General features: G+C 37.6%; 1 protein-coding gene across 1 annotated transcript in view; it reads right to left on the reverse strand.

The window, feature by feature from the left end:
- LOC139994567 (uncharacterized) overlaps positions 1–24,867 on the reverse strand; it is a gene marked incomplete at its 5' end in the record, with an annotated part of 54,823 nt that overhangs the window by 11,835 nt on the left and 18,121 nt on the right. The window contains 3 exons of the mRNA XM_072017362.1: positions 637–729; positions 5,523–5,704; positions 6,864–6,984. Coding sequence (XP_071873463.1) covers positions 637–729; positions 5,523–5,704; positions 6,864–6,984 — 396 coding nt within the window. The remainder of the gene's footprint in view (positions 1–636; positions 730–5,522; positions 5,705–6,863; positions 6,985–24,867) is intronic.

Here is a 24,867-nt window from a genome sequence, read left to right on the forward strand (position 1 = left end):
TATTCGTATAAGGAAAATCAAAACGATATTTGAAAATCTCGCTTCTGTTTGATTCCAAGCGAACTAGGAACTAAGAAATAATCTTTGAATCAATTTCAACTTTTTCTTCGTTTCCAAGTAAATAAAAAAAAAAAGAAGAGAAAAGAGAATATTACAGTAAATCGAACCCTAAGAGGAGATTAATCTTAATATTTCTTAATTTTCTCAACTCTATTGAAATCTGACAGTCTGTTGCCAGAATCTATGAAAAATCCACGTTTCCACGATATCTGTACGCTTCACAGTTTCGATTCCAGGATCTGATCCGAGAAAAGAAACAGATTTCCTTGGACACACGTGAATGTTTTTCGGAACCGAAACGTTCGGCTACGAACCGTTCAAGGCAGAAAAACCGAGTGCTTCTTGTCGGCGGGTTCCTGCGGAATCTTCGCTTGCGAAATCATGGCCCCGAGCATCTAAAGCTATTTTCAAGCGTTCACGAGGAAATTTAGGCATGGGATCGGGTCGCGGGGATCGGAATCCCGTACGCAAGAAAGACAACGAGATCAATCTTGTCAAAGTTTCCAATTCTCATGAACGATGGTGGCTTATGGTGGTGATGTCGTGAATGGACGAGGAGAAATTTACAAGCCTTACCACCACCATTGCCAGCCTCTGAGTCGTTTAGCGCGTTCATCTCCATTTTGTGCTGCAGCTTCGTTGTAGCGGTTGAAGTAGTAGTAGGCGTTCCTGCACAATAAACACCACATATCGCGTCCATCAAGTAGTAAGCATATATATTTCTACGAACTGGGTAGTTAGAATGTTAGAGGAACGTATCTGGTCAATCACGACTAGTTAGTTCGTTTTGATAGTGTTTAGCTTGGTAGTAACGGTACAATTAATATCGCTTTACAGTCTTAATTTGTTATATTAAAAAAGTTTCGTTAGGAAAAAAGAAAAAAAAAAGAAAAACACATTGACAAGCGATACAAGTTTAGACACGAATTTCCTTCTAAACGTTCACGCCTTATACGTATAGTTTGTTCTTGTTAGAAACGTAGAGAAGAAGCGAAGATCAAAGAATGAAAGAATATAGAAAATGAAAGTTAAGAAAAGGAACAGATGTGGGCTTTCTATCGGGTACAAGATACATATTTTCCTAATGTGTACATGTTATTCTACGGAAGCGGTGTAATTTATTATAGCAATTTTCTATTTATCATAAGAAATGTATTACGTATATATAATTATAATTATATTTAATTTAAGTGATTTAATTATCTGTATCGTTGGACGGTCTGACAGTGGTAAAAAGCAAAGATCATTGAAAACGTCGGATCGTTAGTAAGAAATGAAATAAAAGATCAACGGAAAGACTAAACGAATCTGGTGAAACTTCACGAAGATGTTTAATATGCGCATGCATCCGAAGGTTATTCGTCTAATTGTACATATTCATACCGCGTTTTGTAAACGCAGTATAAACGCAGTATGGCGTAGCAACAAATAAAAGAAATAAAATTCTGATTGGAAATGGATCAGTTTGTTCTGAGGTTTAGACTTGTCGCAAGCATGTTTTAAATATCTTTTACTATATTAACGGACATTTCGTGGTCAAAACGTAACAGTATCTTTTCCAACTACTCTATTTTCTTCCTTGAAAGTATACGGAGTTAATTGCATCAGATGGAAACAGAAGATAAATATATTTCCGCGGAATATTCCTTCGGCCAGATAATTAATGTTTTGCGGTTTGGCGCAACGTTAAACGAGCGCCGCATTATACCACATAATGCTTGGGAAACTTCAGGAGTCCTTTAATTTTATTATGCTAGTTCCGTGACGTGAGCGAGATAATCACGTAAAGGAACTAAGTTTTCAGCACGAGTTATCCAATGAGAAATGCGAAAAGTCAAAGTTTCTCGCGTCTATTACATTTGGAAAAATGAATTTTCTAATTACATCGTCTTCATGGAACGAGAATGACGTTATTCTATTAACTTTTTATAATACATTTACGTAGCGCGAAATCTGTATCAATAATTTGTTAAGACAAAGATATAAGACATTTTCATCCATTTAATCTCGAAAAATAATTAAATAAACGTTACATACGCGTAATTTACAAATTCGATTGCAAAATGTTACGCTCGTCTCACACGTCGATCGCACATTGCATCTACGATTATAAAGTAGACGAATTAAAGATCGGATTCGTTCGATTCGATTTAACTCTATCTACCAATTGGTACGTTTTTCGTATGCTAAACTTACAAAATGTATCGATCGATAACTCGGAGATGGAAGTGGTTGTAGAAAGGATATAAAGCGTTTACAGAGGCGACGATGGAAAGAAGTTTAGACGGCACGAGAGAATTATATTTTCCGCGCTATTTCCATGCAGAAATTTGTTATTCACAGCTGGTCGATATTTGGCTGACCACATAAATTACCAATACTCTTAGACGTTCTCTCCACGGAATTTAGAACACGTTACACTCTGACGACAAATAATTCGTCATCGTTCGTTCGTTTATATGAAGCGAGTTTCTCGATTCAAATCAAACATTCGACGACACCGAAATCCGTCAACGATAAAAAATTTGGTAAACGATATTTGCCCGGTCTTCGACCTTCCTCCGGATCAAGCGGCTGGGATCGGTGGTTATTAGTCGGTGAAAGTTTGCGCGCACCTGTTCTACCGTAGACGGCGTGACCAGTAGTACGTATCAATAATAAGTCGGCCGGGCGAGAGTTAGCGACGCGGATCACGATGCTCGTCACGTGCGCGGCTGTCGAATAGACAGGGGCGCAAATTGGCAAACACGTGGGACGAACGAAGGGCTAACGAAGAATCCACTCTCGTGTGAAAGCGAGTCGCGCACCGTTCTATAACGTGGAGTCGTATGTCACCAAGGAGGATTCGACCTCCGTGAATTTTTTCCCTGGATCGTTCGAGGAAAAGCTCGTGAGACGTTTGGTTGGAGGAAGGAGGACAGGAAGATTTAGTCCAGCGAAGCGAGAGAAAATTGGACGATAATAGACGGGGCGTGCTGCTCGCGAGTACAAGCAATTTAGCCTGTGTGTAATTTAGTCCTTTCGTTCTTCGTCTACGCCGCGTGGCCACGGCTGCAACCGGACGAACTGAAAACCCTTCTTCGGTCGAGATGATAACGAGGCAAGAGGAAGGACGTGGCTACAAGTTTCACCGCAAAATACACCGGCCGTCTGTGAGTAAACGTGATGCACACGCCAAGACTGTCGACGCCCACTACTTGACCCATCGGCGCGGGCTGGTCCTCTCAGGACTTTGCCCTTTGAACTCGACTGCCATCGCTGGAATGTCATCTTGCCGAGATCAGACGTTGCCAGGATAATGGGAGGACACGTATAATAAGCCGAAACGCTGTACGCTTGATTAAGATGATTTTGGCCAGCGACGCTCGCGGTTGCGTCCAGAATGGTGATTAAGGCCACAAGGTTTTAGGTTCTGCCGGGTTTCTCGTTCGAGAGCACGGAGGTAGATTTCAAAGGCTCTTACCTTTATCACGTACATTCCTACAAATTACATTTCCTACTTCTTTTCTCGTGTATATTCATAGAAAAAGAGATTATCCTGATAATGTTCACGATCACGAGATTACAGGAGAATAAATACAGACTACTGTAGTCGAAGAATATGATAAGCGATTTCAAAATTCGATGACCAACTTGCCGAAACTCCTTTTATTTGCTTCTGATGCTTAACGCGTATTTTTTAATTAATCGTTTAGAAAATTTCGCCGATTTATTCTTCGAGAAACGTATATATTCGCGAAGCTAACGAAAGTCGTTTAAAACCATAAAACGAACAAAACTAGTCGCCCGTTTTCTCCCTTCGAGCAGATACCCCGTACGACGCATCAAATACTTTGAACCTTCGTTCGCTACGAGTCCCACGTATTTCTCGCTTTAGTTAAGCGATCGTAAAATGTTATTTCGCGTTCCGCACGAACTTTTACGAAACTCGACTTTTTACGGGATACTCGCGATTACTTCATCTCTGTAGTTCTCGTTATTTCTCGTGTCACTTTATTATCCTACTACGCGAGAAACTAATTCGGTCAAACGAGAACGTGCTCGGCCGGAAGTCCGTCCGGTGGCGTTTGCGATATTTCCTCGCGGAAGCAGAGACGCGGAAGGCTGCGACATTTCCACGCGCGTTCGTGTATCGTACTCGAAAAGATAGAGCCATGACAGAGAAAAAAAGTGAAAAAAAAAAAACACGTGAATTGCCAGAATCGCTGGTACGGGGGTGGTTTATTTACTGACCCAAAGGAAGATATCGCTTCGAAATTCAACGTTGACGTTAACGTTTCGTAGTACGTGACGCGAACGATGCGTATCGTACGCTCGCTCCGTACACGCGCATAAACATGTACACTCGTACGCATACATTTACACAGATAGGTACACACGTACGTTGCACATTCATATCTATACAGGGTTGATTTCGTTGACAATCGATCATGTTTAGTTTGTTATATTGACGCTTGTTGTTTGTTGCACGGTACAGAAAACATGTACACACAGGAGACACAATTGCACGCGAGCCAGGAGAATTCTTCGAATATTATCGAACAACGTCGAAATACATCGATGACGCGTTATATATACATCGACGATCGTCACATTATATTTTGGTAAATACGTGGATGAAATGTTTTAGTAGCACAGCTTTAGTCGACAGGATTTGCGATACTCACTTTGCGAAAAGTTACACGTTTAGCGTTCGACGAATGACGGTACTTGGCTTTGTAATTCCGTTTTCAGTATCGTTGAATCGAAGCTATAATTGTTAGAAAAGTACTCTCGCGATCTCTTTATGTTTGTTAATCGTCGTTGTTTAGAAACGTTAGAATTTTTTATAAAAGAGAAGAGACAGTTTTCATACTTAATGATAAATAATTATACTCGTACCGTATGGAGAGTTTTCTAACGCACCACGGATCGCTAATAATTAACCCTTTAACGTTAAAACGTCCGAATCACCACGAATACCACGTAACGTCTTGTTCCGCGATCGAGAAATACATTTATCGTTATCGAGCAAACTATCGCGAATTTCATATATACTTGCGAGTGTTGGCGTTGAAAAGTTGAAAAAGAAGATTAAGGTAAACCAATTAAAACCACTCAGCGAATTTATCGCGGTTATAAAAGCGCAAACTTGGCTGGGCAAATATTTATGTCGCGAAACTGCCGGGCAAACTGAGTCGCGTTCCTATTAAAGGGTTGACGTAAATCGATTTTCCAAGGGACGCGAGAATAAAACGTCTTTAATTCGCGGTAAATGCGGCCCGCATTTCCTCTTTTCTCCCCTTCCCCCAACCTCATTAACGAGCTATTCCATTTTTTTCCCTTCTTCCCCTTTCTCGCCGCAATATGAAAAGATCGAAGGTAAAACGCTTCCGGTAGCGTGCGACAGAGAAAGATAGCAGAGACCGTAGAGATAGAGAGACGAAGATAGATAGGATAGATTAAAATACGTTTATACTAACCGGGATAGTAGACGGTTTTGTGGGAAACGTTGTAGTTCGCATTTGGTATACCGAGCAAGCATTTGACAATCGCTGCTTCCGGTAAATCTTCGTCCAGTAAGGTCGTTCGTGATAAGATATCGTACAGTCCATCGTGACGCGACGTAACAGTGGGCTTTGCTGTTTGCTTTTCCGGGACACCCCTGCAATAGAAGCGACGTTTGCAAAATTATCACGGTCACGTCTCAACCTGAAATATCATGCAATATGTCGGCCGAATGAGCGGCCATTAGCATGTTAATGTTATTTCGGAGACGCACGCCCGTCTCTTGCTTCGCCGTTGTTAGCGCGTTCTTGTTGTTCTTGTAAATTTTGATCGCTGGCCTTTGCAATAATATTCGGACGCTTTTAATTTGAAACCAAAAGTCCGCTAAAATTAAGCTTCTATATATTTTTTAAGCATAGAACAGAGGTGTATATATGGCGAACTTAATTCCTAAGATCTGAGAAATTTTAGTTCAAAGTTATGACAAATTTTCTAACGAAAAAACAGTAATTAGTTTGGATAGAGACGAGGCTGAATTTTTCTGCAACATGCAAGTAATTTATAATTCTGTTGTTCGATATTTTATTCTGCACGTTATGTTTAAAACAATGGTAATAATAATACATATTTAATATAATTAACCGTTCGCTTTGTCTCTTTATACGGTTCGTCTGTGTTGCAGGTTTATTATTACAGACAACACGGTGCTACAAGACGAATCTCATAATTTTCGTTGTTATCGTTGAGTGGTTTGCAGCGTTAAAATAAGACAATTTTTCCGTTTGTTTTCGTTTCAATGCTTTTATCATTTATATTTTTCCTGCATACTTTTGTTACGCTTGATCCATGCAAAAGAGCTTCTATTATTAAATTATTACATCGACTGCATGAAATATTATTTCTCTCAACGTTTAACAGAAAGCTCTTACGCTTTTACAATTATTACGCGTACTGGTTGCTTTCGTTATTTTACATCAACTTTTATTCGTCATTAGCATACTCCGTAACACGTTAAATCATTAATTTCTTTTGCCACAGAATGAGAATTTTGCGGACGTGTAAAATTCAAGAATAATTTTTACTTTTTCGCTTTACATTCGAGTGTGTTTCGACGAGAGTAATTGTAAATTACAGTTTCGTTCTTTTTTTTTCTTAACGAAAATGATAACACGTATCGTGTTGTTTCGTGCACAGACGTTTAATTCGCTAACAACGAAGCGGAAGTTCGTCTTTATCAAGATCCAAAAGTATCAGAAAATTAGGTAGTTTACCGTAGTGCATGGTCGAGGGGTTGAAAAGCTTGCTGGAGTACTTACTCGATGGATATATCCAGGGTGGGGTGTGGATATAATCCTTCTGCCATACACGTTATCTCCACCCCATCCTTATTATCTATAGTCTTCTTTCTATACGTAAGATCGAATTTGTCTTCCGTTGCTGCAACAAACAAGTTTTATTCGATTAAATAAATGGAGTATTACGGTCCAATTCATTAAAATATTTTATCAAAAAAAAAAAAATATATGTATACTGTAAGCTGTTTTGGAAAGAGGTGAAAAGGGTACAGAATTATACTGTTAAATTTTATATTCACATGCATTTATACAAACAACGTCGTAAGTTTCTTTCTTAGAAAAATAATAAAAATAATGATACTGTTACGCCACGAGGTTTAGTATAGGCCGTATTTCTAACCGTCGTTCGCGGTCCTACAGCGTCGCAGACAGATCGTCTTATCTGCCCGACGGAAAATATACAGTGTATCGACGAGCGTGTCACGTAAAATAAAAGAAATAAAAAGAGAGAATTTATTTATTAGCACTTGGCCTACACTAACTACAATTCACTTCTGAACTCCACACGCGATTTTTCAAGACCGAAGCTCTTACAGCTACTTGACTTTCGGCGGAATCCGATTCTATATCCCCACTATCCATGCGTTTGTTAGGCGTTCTCGAACATTCGGCGAAAGGACCGTTGGGATATCGAGGGTTCATTAGGCACTTCGCTTCGGCGACATACATTGTTGCCAAATGTCGCCACATCTTTATTCCGTCATCAGCCCATCGGTTCCGAAGCGCGGCCTGGTCCCCGACGCGGACTGAGATGTGGTTGATATTACAAGCGCATAGTTGTTACCAAGCAGCGAGTTCCAGAAACGTCGATTTCGGTCCGTTATTTCATGCACACAAAGAAAGTGGCATACGTGATCATAGGCGCGAACGATGGCGTGATCCGAGCGTAGTGGGGGTCGTCTCCCCGAGAAGACGAAGAAACGATCGAAGGGCGATCAGTCTCATTTGAAGATTCGAACGACATACATCGAGAGGTCTGACGACTGAAATTAAAGTCGCTTAGTCTAACGAATTCATCGAGAGATATCGTAAAGTCGGGTCGAATTTCTGTAACGCATTAACTGTATTCATCGCTAAATAATTTGTGACGTTTTTATTATTATATAATTTATTGTTAAATATACAAGCTATATTAACCTGTTAATACAGTGTTAAATTCATTGAAATACCTCTATTATCTTAACCGAAACAGGGGAACGACTAATTCGCGGCGTCGATTATACGAATCGTAGCGAGAATTTACGCCTCTCGCTGACGCGTTTTCCTCGCGACCGCGTCTCTCCGCGAAAGGAGAGACTTTTCGACTTTGTAGGTAATAAAGAAATTTAATTCGGAATAAAAGTAATTTTTAGTATCGTGTGAAGCATCTTCTAAAGATTTAATTTTCATAGTCTATTACGATTTCACAGATCTTCTATAAAAGCGAAGCTTTTCGTTGTTTTCGAAATTTATTCAGCCCGTTGCCTCCCTTAAACCGTCGACTTTTATTTTTCCAGTTCTCTAGCTTTTATCTATTTTTTTCTACCGTGAGCTTATTGGCATAAGACAAATTGGCAGATAAATTCGACCGTGCACACAGTACAGACGATAAAGCTTAATGTTCGACAATGATTTCCGGACTGTTCGTCTGATTCAGACATATTCGAAAGCGGCCAACAGTTACGTCTGTTATTGTTGTAAAAGCAACTTCGAAGTTTTATTCGTCGCACGTCCAACAAATTTACCTTCCATAGACAACACTCTATTTTATTGCAATTTTTATTCAGACGCGTTCGCTTCCGAATATATTTTAAACCGTATCGGAAATCGCTTAATATATCTCTATGTATTTTCCCCGTAACATATTACATTACGATGAATAAATCCTATGTTTTTCATTTCGTAACTGATTTATTACTATTTCGTAACTGATATTGTTGTATAAAATATTGTATGCTGGACTTATCAAATAAATTGACAAATGAAAATGTTTCCTTTCTGCACGTTTCTAAACGTTTTTAACGAATAATATAAACAATAAAAATATGTCATATCCTTTCTATGACATTTTACTCCCTTCTTAAATACTAGTAGCTTTTTTGTTAAATAATTTTTTAATTTCGTTATCGGCATATTTTGTCCTAATATTTCCAAAAATTTACTTACGCATCCGACTTTCCTTCTTCTGACAGGAAAATGTATTATATCGTTCCTCCCATGCGCCAGTAATTTATTAATAAAAACACGTCCCTTCAATGGTTTATTATTGTATATTAAATATTGAATTCACAATATAATATAAAAATAGTATAAAATTGTAGGACTCGTAGAAAAGACGCGATACTATTTTATTATTCTTTAATCGTTACTTTCACGCGAGGCGTGCATATTATCTTTCCATTTCAATACAGTTATGATTATGTTCGACGTTGTTTTCAGAAGTTACTGCTTCAGGTTATGTCACGGTTAATGTAGAAGATGATTCGGTAGCCATGTGCGCGTTATCCTAGTTAGACAAATTCTTACATAATTGCTATAGTTTCGAAGATATCTGAGTCGTAGCAATTATTAGATCCCCATCAATCGTATCATCTACTTATGTATAAGCGTTTGACTATAATGGTACAGAAATTTTCATTATAAACTGGCATTCGAAACAAATTAGCAGAGTTCTAAATGAAGAACTACTGTCACAGAAGTGTAAGTTTAATTTTAGCTGATAAAAAATATCAAAATTATAAAAATGATTGTCGTGATAGATTATTGGAGGTGTTAATTTACAATAAAACTTGAAAAATTATTAAATTTGATTGTATTTTAACGGAAAAATCAGCTTTTACGACGTTAGTAAATTTTTATCGTTCGATTGACATTCCGGCACATTGTCAAGTGCATGCCATCAGGTATAGAAGGAACATAAAGCTCGCGCGTGAGCTCATTTGTGTTACATCTCCCACACTGCGAAGGTGGAAGAAGAAAATTTTTACGAGGTAAGTTATCAATTTATAATATTTCCGCTATTAATTTATAACTTCCAAGCCGTTAATTTATAACGTTTAAATTGTTATTTTACAATATTTACACTAGTACTTTATAAGATATAAACAATTTAATTTAGAACATTTAAACTATTACTTTATACATTTAAGTTATTAATTTCTAACATTCAAACTGTTAATTTATAACATTTAAGCTATTATTTTATAACATTTAAACTATTATTTTATAACGTTTGCGTTGTTTATTTATAAGTTCTAAGTCATTCATTCACAACATATGAACTATTATTTCATAACATTCACACTGTTAATTTATAACATTTAAGCTATTAATTTATAACATTTAAACTATTAATTTATATTAACAGTTAAGTCATTAATTTATAACATTTACGCTATTATTTTACAACATTTAAGCCATTAATTTATAGCATTTAAACTATCAATTTAAACATTTAAGCTCTTAATTTACAACATTTAAACTGTTATTTTATACATTTCAGCCATTAATTTACAACAATCCAACCAATAATTAGCAACACTTAAGCAGCTAATTAACAACAATTAAACTACTAATTTATAACAATTGAAACATAAATTAACAACATTTAAAACATTAATTTATAACAATCAAACCGTTCTTCAAGGAATCAATAAGTCTCTCGCAGCCGAATAGAACTTTTAATAGATCTAACGAAGAAACACCTAACCGCGATTACAGCCAATTAGTTCATATTATTCGCTACATAATTAATATCTGTATCAGGCACAGCGATGTAGGCGGTATTGAAGAAAAAAGTCAATTTCATGTTACAACTGTAACGAGTAAATTTACTCGTTTAACTTGAGAGGAATTAAAAAGGTACCTGACTTTTAAATGAGCATTAAATAAGAATTTTAAATATCGCACGCAGTGATGTAGGTGTTATTCAATAAAAAAGAACATTTTATTTTGTAATTAGTACGAATAAATGAACGAATATCGATAATATAATATAATGCATAATAAGAATTTTATCTGTCTGATTATTTGATACCTTAACTTATTTCACAGTAAGGTCATCGACTGTCGTTAGGCTTTTCTCCTTTATTTGTTCAAACTAATTGATAGTCGAAAACTAGTATCAAAGAAGAGTGAATTTAATCTTAGAATCTTGTAAAAGCTATTAAAATGATAAAAATGGATATCGTGTTAAATCGTTAAAGACGCGAATTTACGACAAAAATTAAGAAATTGTTCAATTTGATTTTGTTATAATGGAAAAACAGTCTTTTACTATGTCAAAACATCGTTACCGTTTGATTGACATTCCGACACCTTGTCAAGTTATATAAGGAACATGCAAGTCGCGCGCGAGCTCTTTCGTGCTTGAACTGCCGGAGAGTGAACATCGAAGAAGAACTTAAACATAAGGTAAATAAAAAAAAAAAAAAATCAAATAATAACATTGAAACTGGTAATTTATAACGTCTAAGCTATTATTTTACAACACTTAAGTAATTAATTTATAACATTTAAGCCATTAATTTATAACATTTAAGCTATTAATTTACAACATCTAAGCCATTAATTTATAACGTTTAAGCTGTTAATTTCTAACATTTATGCTATTAATTTATAACATTTAAACTATTAATTTATAACATTTATGCTATTAATTTATAACATTTAAACTATTAATTTATAACATTTAAGTCATTAATTTATAACATTTAACCTATTATTTTATAACATTTAAACTATTATTTTATAACGTTTGCGTTGTTTATTTATAACTTCTAAGTCATTCATTCACAACATTTATACTATTATTTCATAACATTTAAGCTATTAATTTAAAACATTTTAATTATTAATTTACAACGTTTAAAATATTAATTTCTAATATTTAAGCCATTACTTTATAACATTCAAACTGTTAATTTCTAACATTTATGCCATTAATTTATAACATTTAAACTATTAATTTATAACATTTATGCTATTAATTTATAACATTTAAACTATTAATTTATAGCATTTAAGCCATTAATTTACAACATTTGATCTATTAATTCCTCACAATTAAACTATTAATTTATAACAATTATACCAATAATATATAACAACGTCCTTCGATTAATTTAAAATAATTATCCTCTTAATTTATAACAGCTATACCATTAATAGGAAGCGAGTTTATTATTCATTTAAATCAACACAATCAATTCGTAGCGATTAAATTAATGATTTATTTGGTTTTATTTAATATCAATGAAATCTTCGAAGTTTTTGTAATGTTATTTTATTTCTATTCAGTTTTGTTTTTTAATTTTAAATACAGTATTTAATTTTTCACTCAACTATTTCGTATAAAATCAGTGGAAATGCAAAGTGTATCTATCGAGCGTCTATGGATGGAACGTAGTTCTTCGTGTCCGTTTAAGGCCAAGGAATCAACACCGTATTCATGGAATCAAGGAAGCAAATGCAATTTAATCGAAGGCAACGAGATCTCATTATCCTTTCATGCGTGCTACAATTGCCAAGTCGTTTCTTCGACGATGAGTTCAGTATTTAAACATCATTACATGGATTCAAATACTGTACCTATTCTAATTAATAAATTTCAATACACGCTATAAAATAATTTTGCATCTTCTGCTTTCGATGCTTAAAAACTTCTTACGTATATGGGACTCGGTAATTGGTATCGTTTTCCAAATAATGATACACGAAGTACTATTTTGAATATTAGAAAATTAATGTAACGTTAATATTAATATTAGGACTATATCGCTATTGGAAAACGATATATATTAGTATTTTCGAGTATTATTATTTGAAAAATGATATCAAGCTAAAACCTACTTAATATAATGTTTTGGTGATCTAGATTGAACTAACACCGCCCCTACGAGAACACCGTGGAACACCTTAATTAATCGTAAGATAGATACCTATGTTAAAGTGCATTGTGAGCCTATTCTGTACAACGATACTTATCCATCTTGAAACGACAAATAAAAATCTCTTCTCGCTTACCACACAGGAAAAATTGTTCTCGCGATTTACTCATTTGCGATCGCTCAGTTTTTTCAAACTCGCTTACGCGTATTCCGGGTGCGTGCGGGTCAACAACGTGCACTGGATAACTCTTTGAATTTGTAAGTCGCCCCAAGGACACCTCTGCTTGGTGACTGCTCGAATTATTGTCCGATGTTTGTACCGATCGATGTAATCGTTGCGTGAGAGACGAATGTTAAGTTGTGTATGCTTTGTTTTACCTTTGCAAAGATTCATGTAAGCGCTGCGTGGGAGATAGGTGGTTTCGCAGTTAGATTACGAAACAATTATCTCTTTACGCAGGCCCATGACCACGTAGAGTTTGAACTCGACATTCTTGCCAATAGGTCGAATGTCGAGACCGATGTATAATGTTAAATAACTCATGGGCGGGTCTCGTGCGTAGTCACCTCCTCGTGGTGAGACCTGGTAATTGGCATCGTTTTCCAAAAGTTAATCAGTTGATTAATCTTTGGAAAACGATGCCAAGCTAAGAACTACGCACCAGTCCAGTTTGGGTCTCCAAAAGCCGCTAAAAGAATTTTGAATGATCCAAACTGGGCTGCGCCGTGGGACATCGTTGGACACCGTTGGACACCGTTGGACATCGTTGGACACCGTGGGACAACGTTGGACACCGTGGGACAACGTTGGACACCGTGGGACAACGTTGGACACCGTGGGACAACGTTGGACACCGTTGGACAACGTGGGACATCGTTGGACACCGCGGGACAACGTTGGACACCGCGGGACAACGTTGGACACTGCGGGACAACGTTGGACACCGTGGGACACCGTGGGATACCATGGGTCCAGTTTGGATTTCCAAATGCCGCGAACAGAATTTTGGATGATCCAGACTGGGCTGCACCGTGGGACAACGTTGGACACCGTTGGACACCGCAGGACAACGTTGGACACCGCGGGACAACGTTGGACACCGTGGGACAACGTTGGACACCGCGGGACAACGTTGGACACCGTGGGACACCGTGGGATACCGTGGGACCAGTTTGGATTTCCAAATGCCGCGAACAGAATTTTGGATGATCCAGACTGGGCTGCACCGTGGGACAACGTTGGACACCGTTGGACACCGCGGGACAACGTTGGACACCGTGGGACAACGTTGGACACCGTGGGACAACGTTGGACACCGTGGGACAACGTTGGACACCGTGGGACACCGTGGGACACCGTGGGACACCGTGGGATACCGTGGGTCTAGTTTGGATTTCCAAATGCCGCGAACAGAATTTTGGATGATCCAGACTGGGCTGCACCGTGGGACAACGTTGGACATCGTGGGACACCGTGGGATAACGTTGGACACCGTGGGACATCGTGGAACACCGTGGGATACCTTGGGTCCAGTTTGGATTTCCAAATGCCGCGAACAGAATTTTGGATGATCCAGACTGGGCTGCACCGTGGGACAACGTTGGACATCGTGGGACAACGTTGGACAACGTTGGACACCGTGGGACATCGTGGAACACCGTGGGACAACGTCGGACACCGTTGGACACCGTTGGACATCGTTGGACACCGTGGGACAACGTTGGACACCGTGGGACAACGTTGGACACCGTGGGACAACGTTGGACACCGCGGGACAACGTTGGACACCGTGGGACACCGTGGGATACCGTGGGACCAGTTTGGATTTCCAAATGCCGCGAACAGAATTTTGGATGATCCAGACTGGGCTGCACCGTGGGACAACGTTGGACACCGTTGGACACCGCGGGACAACGTTGGACACCGTGGGACAACGTTGGACACCGTGGGACAACGTTGGACACCGTGGGACACCGTGGGACACCGTGGGATACCGTGGGTCTAGTTTGGATTTCCAAATGCCGCGAACAGAATTTTGGATGATCCAGACTGGGCTGCACCGTGGGACAACGTTGGACATCGTGGGACACCGTGGGATAACGTTGGACACCGTGGGACATCGTGGAACACCGTGGGATACCTTGGGTCCAGTTTGGATTTCCAAATGCCGCGAACAGAATTTTGGATGATCCAGACTGGGCTGCACCGTGGGACAACGTTGGACATCGTGGGACAACGTTGGACAACGTTGGACACCGTGGGACATCGTGGAACACCGTGGGACAACGTCGGACACCGTTGGACACCGTTGGACAGCGTGGGATGCGTGCGTTTTAACTTTAATTATTCATAAGATAGATACATATGTTAAGTGTATTGTGTACTAATTCTGAAAGATTTGTGTAAGCGTTGCGTAGAAGATGAATGTTTCTGTAGTTGTATACGTTTTTTTTGTATAGATCGTTAATATGTAACTGTATGTAATCGTTAACTGTGTACCTGTTTGTACCGCCGGCTCATGCATTCCCCTTCCTCCAACGCTTTGGAAGTTGCTCAGAGAAACTAAGGTACAAAGAGTCATTCAGTCGTCTCCTGTCGTACGAATAACATGGATCGCATTGCATCAGATTTGTAACATATTCCAATCTATTGGCTGCGTCGGTTCTTCATTACTATCATTACTATATTTTTCGTACTATTCATTGTTATATTCTTTACTATCGTTTATATCTCGATATTAATATCATTTAATTAATAAACATTTATTTAACGATTCGTTAGACATTAAGATAATGAAATTAAATGGTTTTCTAAAACTTCTTGTTTTAATTTTCCTTCAGTCGTCTATTTACTAAACGATACTGTTATTAGCTTCTAATATTAGCTTCTTTCGTAAGCTTTTATAATAAAATTTAAGTTTAACTGCGATTTCATTTAATTACTTTATACATTTGTTTTAATTTCTCGTTATTTTTTGTGCAAGTTATTGATCGCTAGCAGGAATAATATAAAAGTAACAGGAATATTAACATATAAACGCAAAAACGATTGATGATCAATCCAATGAATTTATTTTAACCAAGACAGCTTTGTACGAACAATTTTGTAGTCTTTTTATTCGAACATGGGTAACGTTCGATATACAATTTATATTTATTTTAAAATATATTTGGTACATATTTCATAATGGATCATTTCTTAATTATTTGAAATACTAGGATGAAAGTAAAGACGATTAAATAAGTTATTTTTCTATTATCGATGTATGAAATCGTTCTCTTATTTCAAACGAATTTTTAACGAATTATCTTGTTTCTATTATTATTAACGAATTATCTATTGTTTCAAATTAAGTTATATCAAAACAATTCACTTATCGAATTCAATTTCTTTGCTATATTATGTGAATTTATTATAGTTAACGTCATAAACTTGCAACTTAGTAACAGTTAGATTTAAATACCTCGAAGCAAGGTTTCGCGCTTGTTTGTACAGTATTCTTCAAGTATATTTAGTAGCGAATTTTTGAATTCTTGCAAATATTTTCCAATATTTATAACACGCGACTATAGTGTATTTTAATGGAATGTATATTTCGTATTCTAATAGCGAAAATTCACAGTATATATTCTAATAGCGAACAGTATAATTCTTGCAAACGATTGCATTGCATTCGCAATATTCGTAAGCATTTGATCGCTATCGAGAAATATCTCACAATTTTCAACTAAATAATATTTTCCAAACTTATTCCAATTTCTTAATAATAATTTTTAAGTGTAAAAAATACCAGTATTTTCTAAATAAACGTTCGATAGGGAAAAGAAGAAAATTGTCGAAACGACGTTTCGCTTCTTTTCCACCTCCCCAACCCCTGCCCCTAAACAGCTTTATTTTCAGGGAATATTTGTGACCGCGCGCAATGCGGTCGTAGAGTCAGTGTTTGCTACGCGATAGTTTCTTTTCGATATTTCAAAATTACGATAGTTTTGATTAAATTCGATCGAATAATCACACGCGGAAGTAATAAAGTTTTATCAATTAAATTTTTACGCGATATTAGAGTTCTTGTTCGCCGATCATAATTTTAAGCGGTCGCGGTAACGTAGTCTTTTATTTTTCTTTTTTTATATATTTATTGTTTTGAATATTCGTTTCCGGTATTAGAGTCAGTGCCTCCCTCAAGAGGATAAAGCCTCTCCAGGAGCTCAAGAACGTAAGTAGTTTTATATATTGTGTTTCAATTCGTTCTATTTATTATATTTCGTTTGAAATATTGTTAATTATAAAATAAAAATGATTGATATTTTAGAAAGTTGTAAATGTCCTTTTTAATTGAAATAAAGTCTTCAAGTTTTAACATTAAAGTATAATAAAACTGTCTGATACGCATCAAAAATCATTGAATGTTTTGTTCTCAAAACTTTTATATTAGAGTTCCAATTTACATATTTATTAGAGTTTATTCTTTATTATTGTTAAATACCGATATTAATGATATCTTATGTTTTGTTATAGACATATCCTGCCTCAACTTCTTCGTCTTCTTTGGGAATGTTTTAACAGTGGCTCGAAAGCCAAGAATGTAAGTATTTTTCCATATCGTACTTCGATTATGTCTATTCTGTATATTTTTCTTTGATCACTATCGATTAAGAAATACAATTTGATTGAAAATTTGGAAGGTTAGCAATTTCTGAGGATATTCTTTCATTAAAATGAAATAAGTGTCAAAGTCTTTATACCGAATTATAAAACAAATGACTAACATATTTAAAAAATCATTAGATTCTTAATGTTTAGATTTCAAACTTTCGTGTCAGAGTTTCAGCTTTTATACTTATCAAAGTTTATTAGAATTTCAATCTTTATTATTACTAAAGTCACTAAAGTTAATAAACCTTCATTTTTTATTACCTCCAACTTTTCAAATAGTCGGCAATCACTCATCGTGTTTTCTTCTGTAACAGATTTTTCTCCACCTCCATTTCCGGTACCCGACGACATTCGCTGGGGTGGCGCAGCATCCAGGGGGTACGTCCTCTGTTTCTCCGCTTCGAACGGTGAGTCGCATGCGTTTCTGTTCCTCCGGTCACCCAATCATGTCGTAGGATGAAAGATCCGAATCGGCACGGGTGACCGGTTGTATTACGTAGAATTTTTGTCGAGCATAGTGACCGCGGGTATTTTTTATACCCGTGAGTAGTAACATCCTTTTTAAAATTTATTAGTTTAGGATAGGTCTTCTTGCACATCGCGATTATAATAATTAGTTTTTTAATAGTTAGGTTAAACGTATACACTCGAGAGTATATTCGTGTTATTTATAAATATGCATGTTTATATTCCGTATGAATATTTGCAAATGGCAAATATCTACACGAATATACCTGTATGACATAAATATATTTGATACTAGCGATGAATTGATCGTGACAATATTAAGTCACGTTCGTTTATTTCACTTTGGCTAGAATTTTAAATACGAGTTAAAATTCATTTTTTCCCGTACGAGAATGTGTGAAATTTTACGTGCAAGAGGACACTTCGCGACAGGCAGATTTTTTAATCAAAGCGATAATTTTGAACATTGTTTCCGCATTTTCGAGTATGTGCTTTGATAAAGAGATCGCCTGAGATTATTTCTTTCTTAGTAGTATATTTACAGTCAATTATTCCATTTCATCGAGTCTTTTTCAATTAACGCTACCTTTTTTGCAATATTACAATTTTGTTCTGATTTAGTAAATTAATAAAGTAGATTTAATCAGAAACGAAGTAGTAAAATATAAAATCAAAGAACGTTAGTCCGTTAAATAAAAATTACACGAACTAATCATCTTTTTAGATCAGGATTTTCAGGTTTAACCCCTTCCGTGCCCATTGTCAGGATCTCATTCACGTGCCCAGGTGCTACTTGAATGGGAGAAAGACATTGGGCACGATGATCTAGAATTAAGTGATGTAATAATTTCTCCGCGACTGACGATGCGTTAGTGTATCGTGCACGACGTATTTTCCACATTGTGTATGTGTGTTGTTAGGCTGTGGAATTGCGTCGCCTTTTCTCATTTCTTACAACCTCAAATATTAAAAATGTCGATACACATATCGATTCAATTTACGTCTCGATACGATCACAATTTGTAATAATATCACCCACGCGATTAAGTGTAATCACGCTCTCGATATTGCTATCAATTGCAATTATAATTCCAAGTTTACTTACATTTATTTTAACGATATAATTTCCTCAGACGTGTTTTATCACGTTTTACGCAATGTTCGCTAGCCTTCGTCGGTCGATTTCAGGAAAAAGGTACGTACCCTTAGAGTGTGCATGTTTGCTAAGCTCGGGTGTCGGAGGCGTCCCGGGACGTCCTCTCTAGCGTAGGACTTTTGCGCCCGGGCGTTTGCGTGAGAACCGTGGAGCGAGTGTGTTGGTGTGCCTGTTTTGCCATTTTTTAAATATAGCGCTAGGTAGGATAGGTAGTATACTTTCTGGTGTGTCTGTTAATTATAAGTAGGTAGGGCCGGGCAGGTTGGCACAGTCTCTGGTCGGGTAGGCAGGTTTTCGCGTGACCAACCTGTTTCTGGAAATTTATTTGAAAAATCGACGGTGAAACTGGCACGAGTGGAGCATGCTCTCGTCTCTGGTTTTGCCTGTCGATTTTTCGAATTTCGCGGTCGCGGTCGCGAGTAGGCTCGAAACGAACGTTTATCGCTCGAGCACGCACGTGCGAGTGGGCAACGATCACCGCTGTGATCGTTGGTCAGTCCATGCGCACTTCGATCAGCTTCCGCGGTTTATATTTTTATTTTACCTTTATAAGTTTTTTTTTTTGTTTGCGATTTAGAAGACTCGAGCTTAGATTTAAGTTTCAGCGGGCATTGCGCCCGAAGAAAGAAGAGGCTATAAGCCGAAGAGGCCCGGCAAACTGCCACTCAAGAGGGCAACTATCAATGACTCCTCATCCTCTGGGTCATCCAGAGCATGGGAAGTCATTCTTGTTACTACTTTGTCACTATGCTCGTTTTTAGTATTTGTAGTAGTAGTAGTAGTAGTAGTAGTTTTTTTTTTGGCCGATGTATACATCGGTCCATCGTCCCACTGGGCAAATCGCGATTTTTCTTATTAGTGTTGCGATAAATTAATTACGGGTTGTATCAGAGTCGCGAAATAACATCGCGGCTTTTTATTAGCGTGGCGAGAAAATGATTACGGTTTGAATTAGAGTCGCGATAAAATGATAATCGCGTTTGCTTTAGAGTTGCGAATTACGATAGCGCGATTGTCTTTTGCAATTTTTATTATGAATTTTTAGAACTTTTTAGAAAATTGTACGTATCAGAATTTATCCTGTTTTCTATTGTTTAAAATTAGATTATAAAAATATTAGTTTCCAATTAATTTTATAGTATTGCAAATAGCAATACCAGAATATTTCAAGTAAATAGTAATTTTCATTGAATCCACTTTAAGAATTAGCGTTGCGATATTATTCATCGCGATTTCTATTTATTTTTCTCTTTAGCGTTGCGCTAATGAATGATCGCGTTTTGTAAAGTAGAGTTGCGTTTACGAAATGCCCAAACCCTCCGACTGCATCTGTCGGACACTGTTGCTGGATCGCACGGTACAGCTGCAAGAGCTGTACAAGTGCGACCGTCATCGGCAACCTCCTAAATGGTTGCGCTTCGATCTCTCGCTATTAGTGTTGCGTATTGCTTAAATACGAGTGCGTAGATTTATATTTATTAGCGTTGCGTATCAAATTTCGGGAATCTTCAGATTTTTTTTTAAATGGTAAATTAATTGATACTGCAGATATAACGAAGCACTCGTCGCGTTTTATTTTGAGAATTTTCTGCTTCATAAATAATAGTAGTAAATTAGCGTTGCGAAAAAAGAATATTCCGTTCCACTCTCGGCGCGTTGATCGGGTTTATATAGAGTGGAAGACGATCGAATTTTAGTAGCCCTTCTGGCTACCACTTTGTTTCTTTTTCAGCGCCCCTTACTACTACGTTTATTACTGAAAATACTGCTATAAGACATATTCCTTTGTCAGCGTTAACGTTACCATGACTGCTAAAATACAGAACTTTATTACGAATATATATATATGTATGAAATTGCGAGCGATTTCATGCGCGAGGAAGTATTATAATGAAACATCTTAATGTTGCTACGAAGGCTTGAAATATTTTTAAAAATTTAATTCATTGCTATTAGAATTAATGCTAGTGATTTTCCGTTCTTAGAACTATAACTTTTAGAATTTTTTCGACCGTGATATTTTCAATATTTTAACAGTAATGTAGAATTTTATAAATATCCGAATTTCATTTGCACGAAACAAAAGTTCATTCGCGATCATCGTTCAGTTGTAACAAAAATTCTGCGCGGAATGATTTATGTGCATATCTTTCGGTTCACTATGTTGCGAGACACTATATTGTTGTAGGAAACAACAGGTACTGTTAAAAGTTAAAAGACAAAGCAAGTGATTTTATAATAATCGGGTTTTCTCTCATCTTAGTTATTTCAAATGAACTTTTCAATTTTTAATTCAGTTTAAATTCAATTACTTAAAATTCTTGTTTCCAACGTAACCCTAATTTCGATTAAAAAGATACAAATGATTCTCTATTTTTGCTAAAATTTAATCAATAGTAATTTGATTCACAATTGGCCATTATTAGTTATTTATTTCTCGTGTATAAAATCTTCTCGTTTTAGAGATGCCTGTTTCTTTTATATACCACATCCAGTAAATGAGTTTGTTTCAGATTTATCAATTTACAGAAAATATATTTCAGTTATATATTTGAACGTTTCATATCATATTAAACATGTATGCTAGGGATCCAAATGATTTTTCTTTCATTGTCCGATTGTACGGTCTTCTTCCGGTTTTCCCATTTTTAAGAGGAGCATATTGCGGTCACGTCAGAGTTTATAAACTTCGATATCTTCAAAAGTTTAATACAACGAGTCGTATGTCTCTTTTGCAAGACTCTAAATTGTATATGCAGTGTCAGTTGTTTCATTTTCCTCCTCTGGTTCCAAGTTCGACAAATGCGTCTTTGATACCAAATGCTGCCAGTAAGGTTGCGTATTATTGATCAATGTTTGTACCGATCGGTGTACTCGTTGTGTAGGAGATAGATGTTGCGTTGTTTATGTTTTGTTTTACGTTTGTAAAGATTTGTCTAAACTGTGTATGGGAGAGAGATGTTGTGTTGTCTATGCTTTGTTTTACATTTGTAGAGATTCGTCTAAACTGTGTATGAGAGAGAGAGAGAGAGAGAGAGAGAGAGAGAGAGAGAGAGAGAGAGAGATATTGCGTTGTGTATGCATTGTTTCAAGTCTGTTAAGATTCATGTACGCGCTGCGTGGGAGACAGGTGTTTCGCAGTTAGGCTACGAAACAACTATCTCTTTACGCAGGCCCATGACCACGTAGAGTTTGGACTCGACATTCTTGCCAATAGGTTGAATGTCGAGACCGATGTATAATGTTCAGTAACTCATGGGCGGGTCTCTTGCGTAGTCACCTCCTCGTGGTGAGACCTGGTAATTGGCATCGCTTTCCAAAAATTAATCAGTCGATTAATCTTTGGAAAACGATACCGAGCTAAGAACTACGCACCAGTCCAGTTTGGGTTACCAAAAGCCGCGAAAAGAATTTTGGATGACATAGACTGGACTGCAACGAGAGACACTGTTGGTCCAGTATGGGACCCACGTACTACAGCCATTCTAATTAACAAATTTCAATACACGCTACTTCTTTGTTATAAAATAATTTTACATTTTTGCTTCCAATGCTTAAAAACTGTTTATGTAAATGGGACCCGAGCGTAGTTACCTCCTCGTGGTGGGTCCCGGTAATTGGTATCGTTTTCTAAATAATAATACACCAACTACTATTTTAAATATTAGTATTATTATTTGAAAAACGATATCAAGCTAAAAACTACTTGAATATAGTCTGGTCTTGATCATCCAAAATAGTTTTGGTGATCTAGACCGGACTAAGACCCCCCCGCGGGGGCACCGTGGGACATCGTGGGACATCGTGGGACACCGTGGGATGCGTGCGTTTTAGTCTTAATTAATCATAAGATAGATACCTATGTTATGTGCGTTGTAAGCTCATTCCGTACAAAGATACTTATCCATCTTGGAACGAAAAATATAAATCTCGTCTCTCTTGATCCCCTCGCTTACCACATTGGAAAAATTGTTCCCGCGATTTATCGGTTCACGATCGCTCAGTTCTTTCAAACTGCCGCGCGGCGTACTCGCTCGCGCGTATTCCGGGTACGCGCGGGTCAACGTGCACTGGACAACTCATTGGATTCGATGGTCGCTCAAGGACACCTCTTGTCTTGTGACTACTCGACGACTGCTCGGCGTTTGCCTCGAATCGCGGGCGTTGTCATCACGCTGGTGTACCTGTGAATCTGTTGACGATTGTGTCGCAGGTCCGCAATCCTGTCCGATTGGTACTTCGGTACTTGGACAGGGACCTGCGTTTAATGTCCTCCGTAATTCTGTTCGAACTCGCGGGGGTGGACCCCACTGTTCAGTTGGGGCCTTGCCTTTGTAATCCTGTTCAGCGGTCCCTTCCCGGGTTCAACTGTTCAGTTGGAGTGTGTTAAATTGCAGGCCCATTTGCTGGACACTGGTATCATCGGTAAGTGGCATCGTCCGTGATAAGATCCAAACGACGTAACAGGAATCGAGCGAAGGTCAATGCTTGCGCTTCCATTGAATCTTAGGGTTATCTGGTGCACGAGGGTACGTCACGTAGGTTTGTTAGTTCTTTCGAGAGATCGTGATTACGTTCGTTCCGGGCGAACCGCGGTTTTTCTTTCATCGTCTCATTGTTGGGGCTCCCTTTCCATAGTAGCCTCATTTCTTTTATTTCGTTCCAAGTTAGACAAATGTATCTTTAATACGGAATGTTGCCGATAGGGTTGCGAATTATTGTACGATGTTTGTACCGATCGATGTAATCGTTGTGTGTGAGATACATGTTGCGTTGTGTGGGAGATAGATATTGCGTCGTGTAAGCTTTGTTTTACGTTTGTAAAGATTCGTGTAACTGCTGCGTAGGAGATAGGTGTTTCGCGGTTAGACTACGAAATAACTATCTCTTTACGCAGGCCCATGATCGACTAGAGTCAGAACTCGACATTCTTGCCAATAGGTCGAATGTCGAGACCGATGCATAATGTTCAGTAACTCATGGGCGGGTCTCGTGCGTAGTCACCTCCTCGTGGTGAGACCTGGTAATTGGCATCGTTTTCCACAAATTAAGCAGTTGATTAATCTTTGGAAAACGATGCCAAGCCAAGAACTACGCTAATATACAGCCCCGTTTGGGGCTTTGATCACCAAAAGTCACGGATCTAAACTGGACTGGAACGTGGGACGCCGTTGTACACCGTGGGACATCGTTGGACACTGTTGGACACTATGGGACACTACGGGACACTGTTGGACACCTTGGGACACTATGGGACACTATGGGACATCGTTGGACACCGTGAGATATGTCTTGACTATGTCAAGTCCATCGTAGGCCCATTCTGTGCAGCGATACTTATCTGACTTGGAAAGAAATATAAAGATCTGTTCTCCTTTCTATTATTTTTTCCTTTTTTACTCTTATCTATTATTTTATGCATGGGAGCGCGTCGCGTGACTCCATTGATTTTTTCGAAAGATCGTGGACGAAAGAACGCGTCGCAATTTTGAATTTATTCTCCGATTGATTGCTGTTTCTCTTTGGCTCCTTCCTACTTTTTAAGGGAAATTTAGTTCAGACATTTCGGAATTTATAATTTTCCGATATTGTCAAAAGTTTAGTGTCGCGAAAACATAACGTTAAATAATCCCTTCCCTTTTCCTTTATTACATTTAAATTATTACGTTGATAAAGTAAGCAGATATTTAGATTTTTACGTAGATGTGATTTATGGTTAGGTAGGCTACTTTGAGGTTGTAATCTAAGTAAGTAGGTAAGATGTAGGTAGCAAATAGGTTGATATAGTAGTAAGAAGTATGGCATGGTAGTAAAAGC

The sequence above is a fragment of the Bombus fervidus genome, chromosome 14, assembly GCF_041682495.2.
Source record: "Bombus fervidus isolate BK054 chromosome 14, iyBomFerv1, whole genome shotgun sequence".
Lineage (NCBI taxonomy): Eukaryota > Metazoa > Arthropoda > Insecta > Hymenoptera > Apidae > Bombus > Bombus fervidus.